Raw genomic sequence first — 17,620 nt, forward strand, 5'->3', positions numbered from 1 at the left:
AGCCCTATACAAATAAATATTATTATGTCAGCAGCCCATTAACCCCCCAGCCGCCGGAGCGTATGCTTCACCTTCTCCCTGCTCTGGCTTGCTTCGGGGCTCCCGCCACATCCCGCTCGGCCAATCAGTGCACTGCTCCACCACAGCGCACTGACCGGCTGAGCGGGACGTGAATACGCCGGGAGCCCTGAAGCAAGCTAGAGCGGGAAGCAGGTGCAGTATATGCTCCGGCGGCCGGGGGGTTAACAGGGCGGGCTGCTGACATACAGCGGGATGTCCATCCCGCTGCGAGTTTGGCCATAAAGTGTGCTGGGCAGGGATCTTGCTGGGAATTTGCAGCAAGAAATCCGCTGCGGATCTGTTACGTGTGAAGGCAACCTTACTAAGCTTCCCTCAATTATCCCTTATAACAGCAAGAATTTCCAGCTTCCACCATCTTTTTGCAGTTCCCATAATGTACCGTATATAAATGCTGGTGAAAGATTTCCCATGACACTGTCTGTATACATTTTTTTGTTTATTTTAACAAAATAAATAAGATTGCTTTGTGGCCTCTTCATTAGAATTTTTCCCATTTGGTTCGGAGGAAACAATCACTGCCCCCTCTCTCTCTTCTCTCTCCACCGTGTTGTCAGAATTTGGCACATGCAACTACAATGGGTTAATGGGTTTCAATCCGACTAGGTGAACATCTTTGGGGGGGGGGGGGGGGGGGGGGGGGTGAACTTAGCAAGGATTGTGGGCACTTCTCGTATGAGTGAGCGTTTCATTGTTTATTACAAAGACTCACTTATTTCTGCAAAAAACACAAGCTTACATGTTATGAGTGGTTGTGGACAGGCGGAGCAACTGAGGGTTATTGCAGAAGAGCCAATCATGCGCATAGCTGAAAGGTAGCGTATTACTGCCATGGCCGTAAAGGAAAACTACTGAAATCTACCCAACAGCTGGCCATACGTTTTGTTACACAATAAATCCGATATGCCAGAAGACAAGAGTTTTTTTTCCCTCCGTGAAGGTCTAGAGCTCAAAAATAATTTTTTTTTAAATAAAAAAATTTGTAATTTTTTTTAAAAACAGCGCCTATTATGTCCATAGGCTGTCTCTGATATTGCAACTGATAAAAGTGACTAGAACAAGGGAGGATACCACCTTACTTATAAGATTTGAGTAGTTCTCCTTTAAGGAGCTCAGGATACGGCAGATGCATATATAATAAAATTATTCCCCTCTTTCTTTCCAAAATAAAAAATAATAAAAGCTATGAGCCGTATGAGTAATCCGCAGCTGTCTCCTGAATAGTCCGCTTGAAGCAGATACCTGACGTAGTGTTGTACACAATAAGTGGTTCACTATACAAGCTGTCATGTCAGTCTCTCCGGAGAGCGCAACAACACCTACGACAACATCAATACTTCCCTTCAAATCATTGTCAGGCGGCTTTTTTTTTTTCTCTTTCTTCCTCTTCAAGGATAAAGCTTCTTCCCATCGAATACAGCGAGCGGTGGGTTTCCGGACAGTTCCCTGCACATCTCGCCCCTCTTTGGGTTCTTCAGATGTCAAGTAATACACAGGTAGATGGACACTGCTGTGCCTTTATGCTTAAAGGGGTTGTAAGGGACCAGGAAAGTTTCACCTCCGTCCATGGCATGTCTTCCAAAACGAGAGGGGATAGGTAGTAAGCTGCAACCGTCATGTATGGGCGAAGCCAAGCCTGCACACAATGTCCAATGACTGCACACTATCACCGTAACACTGTGCAGCTGTTGTCATTACGTGCAGACGTGGTTTTGCCCACATGTGATAATCATGACTTGGTACACACCCTGTCCCGGAAGGTTTACTTACATAACAGGCCAAGAGTAGAAGTGGAGCACCAGGAAGTAGAACGGGAAAGACCTTTCCTGCTCCCTGCACAACTCTTTTAACTTCATTTGCAGTCATGCCCTTAATATTACCCCACAGGGTAACATCCACATCATCAATATATTCAAATGCAGATCAGGGGCCCATTTCTACCTAGAAGGGTATTGTAGGTTAGTGCAGAATCCCTTTAATAGCAGCCAATACAGGAAGAAGCGTGGAGTCCAGATTACAAGGGGCGAAAGGGGAAGGAGGGATAAAACTTTTACTTGTATAAAATGTGACTTTAAAAAATGTTGCATTATGGCCCAAATCTGTGTCTCAGTGGCTGCTATCAGGAGAAAACATGGGGGATACACAGGAACTATTCCATAGCTCGGGTTTAAATAATAAAAGCAGTGCCCCCTGTACATAGCCACATTCATATAGACAATATAGGATCAGCTGGACTTTTCGATTCCCTCCCTTTGGAAGAAACTAAACTCCTGTGTTTTTCACCCCATTTAATGGCGAGTGGTTGTACGGCAGCAGTCAGCTGCCCTGTGGAACTTTTCTCTGGCCAGGTAAAAAGCAAAGACACGGGGAGGAGAGGATGACCCCCGGTAAGTGTATGGATGGAAGATGGGGAGTGCAGAAGGAGGAAACGTGTGCTGGTCTAAGAGAGGCCCTTGAATGCATCCAGGTTAAAAGCGGTATCCAGGAATCGCTTCAGTTCTGTTGTGTGGGTTTTCTTGTTGCCAGTGGCTGGTGCCGCTGCGGGGTCTCTGCCGGCATACCTGGAATACAAGTAGGGAATAGGTATCAGAGTCAGAAGCAAACACTTACTGAGCCATACCACGACAAAGCACACATGACTGATCTTCAGAAACAGAACGCAGAGGTCGTTTGGCCAGGATTTGGTGGTGCCATAACCACACATCATATACATTCTCAATGCAAAGTACAAGCTCTTGTGCAGAATAGCGGGTGACTACACAGGGCTCCATAGAATTATAGAAATACAGCAAAGGTAGACTTGAAGTTATCTTATGATAAACAGGCTCTGACTCAGGCCCAGTTCTCACAGGGCAAAGCGGCGGAATTCCGCCTGCCTCAGCCCTAAACAGTGTGTCGAACCAGCAGGGATAAGTGAAGCCCAGGCTACATCTGTTTCCTCCCAGCTCTGTCCTTCTGACACAGGAGATACTATGAAAGTCTAAGGCTGGGTTCGCACTGTGTTTTTCCATCCATTTCACGGTTTTGGTATGTTTAAAGTGGAACTATCTGCAAGATAGACAAATCTAGCATGCTGATAGCCCCCTATAGCAGCCAGGCAGCTGAGGAGGAAGTTATGTCTCTTACCTTCCTCCTTGGCGCCAGTCCCACACCATTAGTTGGCATAATATTCGCCTGGGAGCTCTGCCCTGCCTACACAGCGTCATCCGGACCGCCTGCTCCATTGATAATCATTCCTATCGAGCCACCGGAGAGAGACGAGTAAGCTGGAATAGTGCTTACTTGTCTCTCTAGGGAATGAATACAATAGGAATGAATAGAGCCGCAGGTAATGTGCCGTAGCCACAGCTCTATTCATTACAGAGAAGCCGGGGGCCAGATAAGAAGATCGGTGGGGGGTCCAGAGGTCGGACCCCCCGCGATCTCTTACTTTTCCACTATCCTGTGGATAGGGAAAAGTTCATTTTTCCTGGACAACCTCTTTAAAATCAGCAATGGGGAACATTCAGCACGCCAGCAGTTTCAAAACTATAATTCCCAACATATATATATATTCTGCCACACATAGGACTGTGGATAGGAAGTAGAGAAAAAACTTAAAGCGACTCTGTACCCACAATCTGACCCCCCAAACTACTTGTACCTTCGGATAGCTGCTTTTAATCCAAGATCTGTCCTGGGGTCCGTTCGGCAGGTGATGCAGTTATTCTCTTAAAAACAACTTTTAATCCGGCAGCGCTGTGTCTAACGGCCGGGGCTTACATTTGTATATGCATTAGGCTGGCACAACCTCTGTCTTTCCTCCCCACCCTCCTCATCATTAGGAATGATCCAGGAACATTTACTGCTGTTTGAGCTTTGCACAGGTGTATTAACGATCCAGCCCATGTTCATTATGCACACAGGTGGGGAATAGGAAGCAATCTGCCTGGAGCATTCCTAATGATGAGGAGGGTGGGGAGGAAGGACAGAGAGGTTGTGCCAGCCTAATGCATATACAAATGTAAGCCCGGCCGTTAGACACAGCTCTGCAGGATTAAAAGTTGTTTTTAGGACAATAACTGCATCACCTGCCGAACGGACCCCAGGACAGATCTTGGATTAAAAGCAGCTATCTGAAGGTACAAGCGTTTTTTGGGGGGGTCAGATTGTGGGTACAGAGTCGCTTTAAAGTGGTTATCCAGGGAGCAGAAGACGACTGAAATCTTCAGCTCCTTAGCGCTCACTTTCTGAGATTCCACATCCTGTAAGTAAGCCTACCAAGATGTGGCGTATATCCTGATCATCCAGCAACATCAGCGACGTTGTGCAGCAATGATCGGGATAAGCACCCACCCCCTTCCATGTTTCAGAAGGCTTACTTCCGAGTCGTGGAATCTCAGGAAGAGCTCAGGGGAGCATCCCCAGGTAATAGGTGGTGTACAAACTTCAGAACAAAAAAAGAAAGTGGATAGAAAAAAAAAGCTCAGATTGATAAAACATTGTGCAATAATGACACATTTTGTACAACTGAATTTGTCATAAGGGAGAGAGTGCAAGCTTGATAAACAGGTGTGAGAAGTCGTACATGATAAATCCCCCCCCCCCTATTTATATATGTTGGAGCTCTAATGTTATGTTAGTTAGTACTGTAATACAAGGACTGAACAGAATTTAATTTATGTCATATGGGAATTTGCTTAGGCGGCCATGTACGGAGCCTCCGAAACTCGAAAACGCAGACTAAGCTAACAAGGATGGGGCATAAAAGACAGTGGGAATAAGTAAGTGGCAGAGATGAGCGAACCTGGAGCATGCTCGATCCGAACCCGAACTTTCGGCATTTGATTAGCGGTGGCTGCTGAAGTTGGATAAAGCCCTAAGGCTATGTGGAAAACATGAATATAGTCATTGGCTGTATCCATGTTTTCCAGACAACCTTAGAGCTTTATCCAAGTTCAGCAGCCCCAGCTAAGCAAATGCCGAATGTTCGGGTTCGGATCGACTCAAACCTGGTTCGCTCATCTCTAGTAAGTGGTGTTGCTCAGAGAAGAAACCAGTGACCAAAAAAATGAATGTGAAGGCATCTGACCGGCTGAATGTATTGTATATTGTGCAATGTGACAAAACGGTTCATACTCACCAGACAGGTTTAGTGCGGTATATTGTGGTGCGTAATCTTGGCTTCACATAATCATAATAACCCTGGTTCTTGTGTTCCTCTTGGCACCAGACTATCTCTGCATTGGGGTACTTTTTCACTTCTTTCTCCAGAAGGTCAAATGGGAATGGAGACAGCTAGAGACATGAGAATAAACCATTAAGGGTTTAAGTTATTCTCACCCCCTACAATGCACTCACACCTAAAGGTTATGCACATTTGCTAAGTGCTTTACATAAACAGGAAAAATACAATGTCCATACCTGCTCCACACGGGTGATTGCCACCTCAGACTCCATTCCTCGGGTGCTGCGTTCTTTGGTCAGGTCATAGTAGACTTTCCCTGTGCAGAAGACTATGCGCTTCACTCCATCAGGGTTCTGGGAAGCAGGCCCAGCATCTGGGATAACTCTTTCAAAGTGTGTACCTGGAATAAGACCAATGGTAACTTGTATCTAATATGACAGTGATTATCAGATAATATACAGAATATTTCAGACCATATAGTGTACAGAATCAATAGAATCATGTGCATGTCTGTATTTGCATGTATCAGGCATATATCCTGTGGATATGCCATTAAGGCTAACATCTTGAATATTCCTTTAGGTGGAAAGACCTTACATACATGTGCTATGAAACATATAAATAAAAGCTTAATGCACAGCTGATCTCCTTACCTGACACCATGTCATCGAAACTTGACCTGGCTTCAGGATGACGGAGGAGGGATTTTGGAGTGAAGATGATGAGCTGGGAGGCAAATATTAAAGGTGTATAAGAATAAAATTGTGAAAAAAGAAAGAAAGGCAGAAATGTTCATACACACACACACACACACACACACACACACACACACACACACACACACACACACACATATATATATATATATATATATATATATATATATATATATATATACATATATATATATATATATATATATATTGTCATACATATATATATATATATATATATATATATATATATATATACTCTATTTTATACATATATAAAAAATATTCCTTTACAGTGCTTGTATGTGTATATTAAGAGCAAATATTAAAGGTGTATCAGAATACAATAAAAAAAGAAAGAAAAAAAAAGAAAGGCAGAAATTGTTATATAATATTTTTATTATTATTATTATTATTATTATTATTATTATTATTATTATTATTATTATTTTTTCATTACAGTGCTTGTATGTGTATATTAACAGCAAATATAAAATTTACACTTAAAGGACAAGTGCCATGAAAAACTTTTTCCCAGTAATTGAAGCACATTACAAAGTTATATAACTCTGTAATGTGCTTCAATCACCTATCTGCCTCCCTTCCCTGTCTTTTCCCCGCTCCACCCCCCACCAGGAAGTGTCCTGACTCACACTGACCTGATTACTGTCGTCACCGTCACCAAGCTCTTCTCTCAGCTCCTTCTCCTGTTACACTAGCCTCCCCGCTCCCCTGCCTTGTCAGGTGACAGGCTTTCTCAGCTCCCATTGGCTGAACAACTGCAAGCCATCACTTGTCACATCTCACTTGCTTATCTTCCCTCAGACTGACTCATAGGAAGCTCCCCCCTCCCCTCATACCCTCTCTCCCCCTCCCTTCATACCCTCTCTCCCCCCCCCCCCCCCCCCCCTCATACCCTCTCTCCTGCTGCCATGGACTCAGTGAAGGAGTCATGTCACTAGAGAAGATAAGCTGAGGAAGCAGTCACCTGACAAGGAGGGGAGGGGGAGGCTGGTGTGACAGGACCTAGAGCAGCCCTCCTGATGACTCATCCTCACAAGAAGGAGCTGCCTGGTGAGGACACTCATTAGGTCTGTGTGAGTCAGGACACTTCCTGGTGGGGGGTGGAGGGGGGAAAAGACAGGGAAGGGAGGCAGATAGGTGATTGAAGCATATTACATAGTTATATAACTTTGTAATGTGCTTCAATTACTGGGAAAAAGTTTTTCATGGCACTTGTCCTTTAAAGTGTACCAATGATTCAAAAAATTTCTGACCTGTCATAGCAACATGTCAGAAGTTTGTATCAGTAGGGGTCTTAGACCCCCGCCAATCGCTTGAACAAAGGGCCAGACGCACGCTGTTCCCATTCTTCTCTGCTATAAACTGCTAATACCAACGGTGTATGTTATAATGGGAACCTATGGAACTTTGGATATACGCAGTTGGCAGAAGTTCCATTATAATTTTGAAGACTGCTCATATTAGCAGCTTATAGCAGTGAAGTAGAGGAAGAGTATATGCTACTGAGCATGTCTGCCCCTTCGTTCTAGCGATCGGCCAGTGTCTTCGCACCCGGACCTGGATAGATATCAAAGAAAGCATTCAGAACACACCTTTGTTACCTGAGTCTGTGTTTTATTCATTATTAAACACCTTTATTCATTTAAAAAAAACAACTTTATTTGGGCTGTGATTGGTGTCAAGGAGGAGGAGCCTAGAGTTCCATGGGTCCTAAAACCACTACACCTCACTGTGCTGAATGCAGCATGTACGTGGCTAATTATGCAAGAGGCGGGCATACAGCACGATAAGGCGTAGAAATCCTAGGGCCCATAGGCTCCACCTTTTTTACATTATTCACAGCTTGCATAAAGGTGTTTTTTATGTTTCTTTGATTATTACTTCAAAGTCTCTATATCCTTAAATATATATACCATACCCTAGCATATAAACAAACCATATGAACTGACTGCCCTTTTAAGCCCCACTATAGGGGACACCATATTTGTTGTGGGCACCATACATGCAACATATTCCCCTCACAATCCTAATATATATGGCCACTATTTTCCTTTATGATCCCCTGAAGAATTCCTTTGGAGGAAGGAAACACATCAGATGGCAGCCACCATTTTATAAGGTTACGTTGGGACCCCAGGGTGAGAGTAGCGGAGTTGCTCTTCTTAGGGCGGGAGCTCTACAGGGTACAGTAGGGTAGCAACAAGAACCGGCTTCACTGATCCTACTGTTATTACTGATTACTCCTCAGCAATACCAGAGCCACACCGGAGGACTCCATTCCTGAACAGAGAAACCATATCCCTGTAAAGACATTCTGGGACGAAGGTTCTGGATACCCCACACTCACCTGGAAAAAATCTCCACCTATCATTAACAGGTAAGATGTACAGTGTTTTCTTCCTAATCCTAGATACTTTTTTGTTGATTTTGGGCTTTTGGTACTCGAGTTTTAATTCAGTATTTTTTATTGCATATTATATAAAAGGTATGTTTTAGAACTCTATCAGTGAATCAAGTCCCAATATGATAAAGCCTTCTATGGTACAAATGTATACATAAGAGATCGATACACACCGGTTTACGGAACGGGAGCAGGATCTGTCTGCGGAGCACATGGAAGTAGTTGGCTGGAGTGGAGCAATTGACAACGATCCAGTTACAATCGTAAAGTTGGCGAACAGCAAAGTCCTCAGAGGCTTTCTATTGAAGAAGAAAGGGAAGACAACATGTTCAGGTTCCATCCACTTTCCTAATGATCAGCTAAGGCTGCACAGAAGGTCACCCCCAATCCAAAGTGAAAGATACAAGAGGAGGACTTACAGGCCATACATCCGGGTCATCATTGCACATCTGCAGGAAGCGTTCAGGTCTGGCAGAGGAATGTTCAGGACCCTAAAGCACAAACAGATTTATACACATTACATACAATGCATCTTCATCCATACTGGAGGTATCCATCTAGTCTGACATTTGTTCAGGCTATGTATATGGTGATATGCAGAATTATGCTCTGCCACCACCTTAAGAATCACTGATAACTGAACAGCCATCTTTTCCTGTATATGCTGCTTTTCACCAAATGCTATAAAGTGCACAGCCTTTTATTTTACTAAAACCTGTAGGATATTACTTTCTTACCATGCCCTCCATGCCATGGGGCAGTAACAGGACTATTCCATTCTGTCGCACCCACTTGGCTTGCCCAGGGCAGATGAACTGATCAATGATACACTGAGCTGTGTTGTGGAAATCTCCAAACTGGGCTTCCCATAGGACCAGTGCGTTCGGGCTGGCCATTGCAAAGCCAAGTTCAAATCCTAGAAGAGACAAAACATGTAAATTCACCGGAAAAGATACATGTGACCCCTCCCCTGCAATTGTTAGTGTGAGCACGTTCCTTAGCATATACCTTATTATAAGAGTCCCTGACACTAGGACCCTGTATGGTCACTTAAGACAGACACCTTCAAAATATACACCTTATATATAGTGTGGTTTCCCCCGGTATCAGTCATATGGTCACAGTGTTATAGCACAGACTTACCCAGTACTCCATACTCTGAAAGGGAGCTGTTGCACACGGTATATGGAGCTTGGTTGGGCCACAAATGGTTCATGGGGATACAAGTTCTTTTGTCCACATTTTGGTCATGTAACACATGGTGACGGTGGCTGATGGAGAGAGAAGACAGTCATACACACGTACAACAACTGAACACGATCACTGGACCATGTCATCAGCATTTTAACCATATTAATGACGAGCACACTACGACAGTACCTGAATGTGCCTCTTTCTACATCTTGTCCACTCAGACGAATGTGAATGCCTTCCTTTAGGAGTGCCCCAAAAGCCATATACTCAGCCAGTGCCCAGTCAACGGTCCTGTTCTTCACCATCTCTCCTCGGGCTTTCAGTATGCGGCTAAGACCTGTGCAAAGCAAAAAATTAGTGTAAGCCCAGACAAAATGGAAGTCAGGTTAGATTGTTCTGAAGTAAAAAAAAACAAAAAAACTCTACCTCCATGGATAGTGAAGTCCTCCACAGGAACAGAGCTGGCCACATTTCCTATATGAGACAATTCATCTTCAGTGAGGCCAGTTGAAGGGCAGGACATACTGCGGGGCTGTCCATCCAGAGTGAAGAAACCTGTAGGGCAGTCAATGGTATCAAAGCAGGGAACAAATGGCTACACTGATGGGTGGCCTCTACAGGTGAAAAGTGGTATTAAATGCCCCTTTCAAAGGGAATGGGTCACCTAATTTTTTTTTTACTGATTAGAGTCAGCTACTAAAACCTATTCTATTATTCTAATCTGTTTCTTTTTTATGACTTTTTGACCTCTGACTTTATTTCACTTTTTGTACATTGTTATGGAGGCAGCCATATTGCCTGGGCTGGTCTTAACAGCATTTAGTGACATGCTTTACAGCAGGACTCATGGATATAGACGGAAATAGACAGACTCTCTCCCCTTGAGATTAATGTAAAAAATCATTAAGCACAGACTGTGACCTTTAAAAAGGTCATCTCACAGGGATCTACTATTGTTTTTTTTACTGATACTATCTATCTACTCGTGTCCCATATCGCTGCAATACTGTACAGATGACTTTACAGCAGCTTCCTCTTATCACTACAGACACAACAGGAAGTCTTCGCTTAGTTTTAGCCCCAGTGGTGAGAATGAAAATTGCAAGACTTTTAGATTTATAATAGATAGAAAAATGGAAAATTAGAAAAAAAAAAAATCACCAAATATTCTTTAAAAAAATATGTGTAACATAAAAACATTATTTAAACATTAGGCCATTTTCTGATGACACATTCCCTTTAAAGCGGTTATCCAGGGCTTAGAAAACATGGCCACTTTCTTCCAGAACAGCACCTCTCCTGTCCTGTCTGGGTGTAGTTTTTCAGCTCAGTTCCATTGAAGTGAATAGAGCTAAATTGCAATACCACACGCAACCTGAAGACAGGGGTGGTGCCATTTTTGCAAGAAAGTGGCTGCGTTTTTTTATGATCTTCATTAACCCCTTTAATACACACTATCAGTGGCTCTCCACTATTATGGAGCTCTATGATGTCCATTGACAAGGCCATTCCATTAAACCGCCTCAGGTTTGTACATTAGCCTTAATAACCGTACTCCACACATGGATAAGCATATAATGCCTCACATACCGGGCCATGGGGAGTCCAGCCAGTGCTTGATATGAAGGATCTTCTCATCTTTGGAGCGGGTAAGCGCCTCCTCACAGATTTTGTCATACTTGGCTATCTCCTCCTATAAATTACATTAACAAAACAGCTTAATACATTACAAGACATAGCCAGAACCCTGTGTACTATTTGTGGCAAACCACTACTGTTTATAGACTGTGCACGCCATACCTCATACTCCGGCTGATTGACCACTCCCTGTGATATAAGGGTCTCTGCGTATTTCTGTAGTACGGTCTTCTGTTTGCGGATCTGCTTGTACATCAGCGGCTGTGTGAACATGGGTTCATCCATCTCGTTGTGGCCATTGCGGCGGTAGCACACCTACAGAGGAGATACACCAGTGATCTTACGAATTAAAACTGGACACTAAATACACCCCATCCCTGCTGCACAAATCGCATAGATGTGCAGAATAGAATGGATTAAATATATATTCCCATCACAGACATATGTGGTAGATTCTTTGGGTGGGTAACAGGTAGGGATCCTAACTCTGCATCCCAGATTTGCCTAGAACAGGATGGATCTCTACATGCGCCACAGCATAGGCAGGGGTGCTGACCAGTGAACAGGGACCAAATCCAGGCATAAAGGGTTATCCATGATTAGAAAAACATGGCTGCTTTCTTCCAGAAAAAGCACCACTCTTGTCCCCAGTTTGGGCGTGGGGTTTTGCAGCTCTGTTCCATTGACGTGAATGGAGCTAAGCTGTAATATCACACACAACCTGAGGACAGGGGTGGAGCTGTTTTTAGAAGAAAGTAGCTGTTTTTTCTAATTCTAGATTACCCCTTTAAACTCTTTTAGATACCACAATAAAGAACTAGCTGTGGACCTATGGATTGAGGATACCCCTTTAACCCTTTGAGGACCAAGCGCAAAATGACCCAGTGGACCACACAAATTTTCATTTTTGCGTTTTCTTCTAAGAGCTCTAGCACTTTAATTTTTCTATCGACAGGGTCATGTAAGGGCTTGTTTGTTACAGGAATAGTTGTACTGTGTAATGGCATCTTTCATTCTACCATAAAATGTATGACAGAATCCCAAATATATTATTTATCAAGATATAAATTGGTGAAATCGTAAAAAAGAATGCAATATGGTAACGTTTGGGGGGTTCCTGTGTTCTACGTAATGCATTATATGGTAAAAGCGACATGGTACAATTATTCTATAGGTCAGTCCAACACAACCATATGCAGGTTTACACAGATTTTCCAATGTTATAAAAACATTTTTTATTGAAATACTTTTTTTTTTTTGCAATTAATTATTAATAAAATGGCCCTATTGTGACTCTTATAACGGTTTTGGTTTTTCACCTACGGGGTTGTATGGGGTGTCAATTTTTGCGCCATGATCTCTAGTTTTTATTAATACCATATTTGTGAAGATCGGATGTTTTGATCACTTTTTAACCAAAAGATCAGTAATCCTGGCGCTTTTTCCCTCTTTTTGTTTACGTCATTCGCCCTGGGGGACATTTACATGCAATACTTAGATTGCATACACTGTACAATGCTATGCCATAGGCATAGCATCGTTCAGTGTTATAGGCGCGTCTGCCTATGGACTGCGGGGGTCCCAATCGGTAACTGACAGGGGCTGCTGTTTAAGGGGTTAATGACATGCTGCAGCACGATCACTGCAGCCTGTCAATAACAGTGAGGGCCCGGCTGCTGAATGCAGCCGGCCCCCACCTGCTATGAAGCGTGCTCCGCAGCGGTTTCATTACACAGGACGTACCAGTACGCCCAGGGTTGTCTGGGGACAGGCATCCAAGGCGTACCGGTACGTCCCAAGTCGTTTAGGGGTTAAAGGGTTACATCTAAGTGCCACTTAAAATGTTCTCTAGCACAAAGACTATTACATGTACAGATCGCAGCTTCCTGATCTTACACACAGTTATAATCTATTCCCATTCCTCCACTCATTTTATTTATTCTTACATCTATTTAGGATCATCTTGAGAATTTGTTGTCATGGATATGACCTATCACTATCACTATGAGAGAATAACTCGGATCAAGGTTTCTCCATCAGAATATGCAATATGTATTTAGCCTAAGCTAAGGGCATCTTCTTCTGCTTGGCTTGTAAGCAGATTCACATATTCTTTCAGCCCATTACCAGTTTAATGTGTTTAAAAGAAAGATGTGGGACAACTATCGGTTTTACAGCTCCCCAAAGAGATTGTCACCCCGCTTTCCTAGTGTCTGATGCAGGACACAAAGTTGCATCATACAACTAGGTGCATAGCTTGTACAGGTCAAGTGATGCTCCACCATAGTAGGTGACCATCATTGTGACATGGGAACACAGTCAGGTTTCCTAGAAATCCATTGTTCCTTGTTTAAGTATGGAAAGGTTAAAGAACATGCAATACAACTAATAGTACGTGACTCATATTACTGAGAAAGATAAACTACACAATCATTAACATTATAATACTGACATTAGGAACCTGTTCAGTGCAGGATCAGCTGACGCTGCAGACAAGCGGCGCCGTACATCACACAACAGTCTGTACAATCTGATGCATAACTATACGCCCTGTTTCCATGACGTCAGATTATGGTTAAGAACAGTAATCGCCAACCTGTGGCTGTCCAGCTATTGCAGGACTACAACATCCAGCATGCCCTGACAGCTGCAAGCTGAAGATTAATAGCTTAGAATGAAATGACTATAGGACATGTGAGGGGTGGTAGTAGCCACATACCAGATCCACAACCACATCTTTGTGGAAGGTGCTCCTCCATTCTGCTGCCACATTGCACACGTACACCACAGCCTCGGGGTCATCGGCGTTGACGTGGAAGATTGGGGCGTTGACAACTCTAGCCACATCTGTCGGATATGGGGAGGAGCGAGCCATACGAGGATCGGTGGTAAATCCAATCTAATGCAAAAAGATATAAAAGTCAGATTTGTATCAAAGGTGCATTAAAGAGCTCGATAGAAACATCTGGATAGAAAGGAATCAAATTCTGCAGCTGAATTGTTCGAGTCCAGCAGTCTATGGGCCAGGCTACACATTTCAATATACTATGGTCCTTAATTTACTAGGCCTTGCTTCTCTGGTCTACATATGCTGTCACAGGTTTGTTGCAGTACATTTATCATAGTCACAAGAAGCTGTGTACTTACAGGGGTAATCCAACGCTAAAAAAACATGGCCACTTTCTTCCAGAGACAGCACCACTCTTGTCTCCAGGTCAGGTGTGGTTTGCAATTAAGCTCCACTCAATAGAACTTAGTTTCAAAACCTGCACCCAAACTGGAGACAAGAGTGGTGCTGTCTCTGAAAAAAAAGCAGCCATGTTTTTGTAGTGCTGGATAACCCCTTTAAATGACCTTTCCATCACCAGGACAGAAGCTTCCTATTGACTGACCGCAAGCACATATCTTACAATTGCAATCTATCTTCCTTTTATCTACTTTCTATACACATATAACTACAACCCAGTACCTGGTTGTTGACCACAACATGGACGGTGCCATGTGTAGTGTATGATGGCAGATCACTCAAATGGAAAGTCTCATACACTATTCCTTGCCCGGCAAAGGCAGCATCTCCATGGATGAGAATGGACATCACCTGCATTGTCAAAAACACAAAATGTGTTAGAATCATGAGTAATAGTGACCCTAGTCTCTGCTCCACATGCCCATCACTTATTCCTTACCTTCTTGCCTTCATTATCCCCGCCATAGAACTGTTCTGCTTTGGTTTTACCCTGGACAACAGGGTCGGCAGCCTCAAGATGGGAAGGGTTGGCGACCAAGGACAGGGTGATGTTCCTGTCAGTTACCCGGTTTATCCGCCTGTGATACATTCCCAAGTGGTACTTCACATCTCCAGAACCCTAAAGAAGAGGAGGAGTAAATTATTCTGGCTCCTCAACTATCCTTAGGCTGTGGATCTGCAGAGCTAAATTTGTTATGTGGGAACATGGACTTCCTATGTATCATGATAACTGGCTAAACATTTCTCACCTCATCTGCTGCTTCCAGCTTAGAATCAAATTGACAGAATATCTGCTCCAGCTCTTTTCGGATCACGTTGGCCAGGACATTAAGACGACCTCTGCAGAATAGACCGAGAAGGCCACATAAACAATGGTCAGATATTCTCCATGTGACAAAATGCAACAACAATATCACAACAAGCATCGGATGTGGGTACAAGGCAGGCTACCTGTGTGGCATCCCCATGATGACATAGTCCACACCGTTCTCGCTGGATTTATCGATGATGGTTTTCAGGGCTGGAATTAACACTTCACATCCCTCCAGTCCAAAACGCTTCTCAGATGACCACTTACGATGGAGAAACTCTTCAAATCTGCACAGGACATTGGTTTTATTATTCAGTATTACATGACCAAATATAACAACTTAAAGCATTGCTAACATTATACCAAACATTGGACATGTCATTGGACATTCACGTAAAGTTTTGATCAGTCAGGGTCTCAGTGCCGAAACTTTCGATGTGCTCCTGCAACATGTCAAAGTTTTGCATAATGGGGCTGAACAAGTATCTCCCCCCCCCCTCCTCCCCAAGAATAAAACATATTGTCTAGCCACAGAAATAGGGGCCAAGTGGGGTCCAATCTCAAGCACGCTTCGGTTCATCCACACCTGAACGTTCTGCATTTTATTACTTTATTTTAGCTGAACAAGCTGGATGCAGTCCGAAGAGTTCCTGAAAAATATGAATACAACGTATAGTCGTAACCATGTTTTCCAGGATTCTCTAGGGCTGCATCCAACTTTTTCAGCCACTGGAAATCAAATATGGACAAACCGGAGCGTCCTCGAGATTCACTCATCTCTACTGAGGAACCAGTGGAATTTTATGGTGAAACATCTAAGATTTCTGGAGTCCAGTTCATGACTTATTATTATTGCACATTCCAGGGCCGGGATGCATGGAGATCTCAGACTTATGTAATGGATCAATGACAGTACCTGGTAGATCTAACCAGTCTTGCGAGCAGCCTACGTTTCTCGTCATTGGTGAACTGCATAATTCTTGGTGTCTCGAACTTCTGCCGGATCCACTGACATTGTTCCAAGTCATTGATAAACATAAACTCGACGCCGATATGCTGGCAGTAGGAGCTCTGCACACAGAAACACACGATGGAGCAAAGCAGAAAAGAACAAGAACCCAAAGTGCGGCTTTACCACGGAGACATCAGCCGTATGTCCGGCAGGTTGTCACCCCTCACCTCCAGTCTTTTAATGATCTCTCGAAGGGGAAGCGCCGTCTCATTTCCTCCAATAAATGTAGTGGTTGGCAAATGGAAGACTTTGTCCAGGTCGGATTCCTCTAGCCCGTAAAACCCTGTGGAGGGCGGCGGTCAGAGACAGACAGACGAAGGCAGCGTTACAGAAGGAGAAACGCAATGCAGCCAGCCATGCAATGAGTATTACAGAAAGGGTGTGATGGCGTCAACAGTGGTGTGAGAAATTTAGTGGAAAGAGCAGGGATATGGCACAGACACAGGAGGACAGGAAGGGCGCATCACACACAGTCGATATAGACAGGGCGTCATTGCAGTGTGGTGCAGATTGGCAGGACAGAGATGACGGCACATAGTGAACAGGAAGCAGATGAGGGGGACAAGCAGAATGGTAGGTGGGGAGTAGAAGAGAGACGTTAATCTACAACTGTCCTTAGAGTACACTGATTTCATGTACAAACTCTTTCTATTGATAACAGCATCGGAATGATCACAAGCGTCATACATACTCATCCTATAGCAAGTGCTATGTGCTGCAATGCCAGAAAACTGGCTTATGGCATCTAATGCAGCGACTAGACACATCTGCCCATACACAATGTATAACCAAGTGATTCAAAGTAGCATAAAAAAAAAACCTAAAACCCCTAACAGAGGTGTTCAGGAGTAGGAAAACATGGCTGCTTCAACACCTGCTATCTCAGATAAGTAGTAAACTGCAGTACCACACACAACCTGTGGATAGCTGGGGGCAAGAAAGAAGCCATGTTTTTTGTACTCCTTTAAAGGGGTTATCCAGCGCTACAAAAACATGGCCACTTTTTCCCCTCTCGTCTCCAGTTCAGCTGTAGTTTGCAGACAACACGACTCTTGTCTCCAGTTCAGGTCTGGTTTGCAATTAAGCTCTATTTACTTCAATGGAACTGAGCAGCAAAACCCCACCCAAGCTGGAGACAAGAGTGGGGCTGTCTCTAGAAGAAAGTGGCCATGTTTTTGTAGCGCTGGATAACTCCTTTAAGCTCCATTTACTTCAATGGAACGGAGTTCCAAACCCCACCCAATCTGGAGACAAGAGAGGGGAAAAAGTGGCTATGTTTTTGTAGTGCTGGATAACCCCTTTAAAGGGAACCTGTCACCCCCCGTGCGGGGGTGA

The 17,620-nt window shown here is 43.7% G+C and overlaps 1 protein-coding gene across 2 annotated transcripts in view; it reads right to left on the reverse strand.

The window, feature by feature from the left end:
• Nucleotides 1–754: 754 nt before the first annotated feature.
• The window catches only part of OGDH (oxoglutarate dehydrogenase), a 44,649-nt gene continuing 27,783 nt past the window's right edge, over nt 755–17,620 (reverse strand). For both annotated transcript variants that reach the window (XM_069944132.1, XM_069944140.1), the window contains exons 5-23: nt 16,453–16,568; nt 16,190–16,344; nt 15,414–15,560; nt 15,212–15,302; nt 14,902–15,081; nt 14,685–14,813; nt 13,935–14,114; nt 11,378–11,530; nt 11,168–11,270; nt 10,004–10,132; nt 9,764–9,914; nt 9,527–9,654; nt 9,121–9,299; nt 8,803–8,874; nt 8,557–8,682; nt 5,899–5,971; nt 5,482–5,645; nt 5,201–5,355; nt 755–2,639 (exon numbers count right to left, since the gene is read on the reverse strand). In XM_069944132.1, coding sequence (XP_069800233.1) covers nt 2,519–2,639; nt 5,201–5,355; nt 5,482–5,645; nt 5,899–5,971; nt 8,557–8,682; nt 8,803–8,874; nt 9,121–9,299; nt 9,527–9,654; nt 9,764–9,914; nt 10,004–10,132; nt 11,168–11,270; nt 11,378–11,530; nt 13,935–14,114; nt 14,685–14,813; nt 14,902–15,081; nt 15,212–15,302; nt 15,414–15,560; nt 16,190–16,344; nt 16,453–16,568 — 2,552 coding nt within the window. In that variant the 3' untranslated portion in view covers nt 755–2,518. The remainder of the gene's footprint in view (nt 2,640–5,200; nt 5,356–5,481; nt 5,646–5,898; nt 5,972–8,556; nt 8,683–8,802; nt 8,875–9,120; nt 9,300–9,526; nt 9,655–9,763; nt 9,915–10,003; nt 10,133–11,167; nt 11,271–11,377; nt 11,531–13,934; nt 14,115–14,684; nt 14,814–14,901; nt 15,082–15,211; nt 15,303–15,413; nt 15,561–16,189; nt 16,345–16,452; nt 16,569–17,620) is intronic.

This window comes from Dendropsophus ebraccatus, chromosome 1, assembly GCF_027789765.1.
Source record: "Dendropsophus ebraccatus isolate aDenEbr1 chromosome 1, aDenEbr1.pat, whole genome shotgun sequence".
Taxonomy (NCBI): Eukaryota; Metazoa; Chordata; class Amphibia; order Anura; family Hylidae; genus Dendropsophus; species Dendropsophus ebraccatus.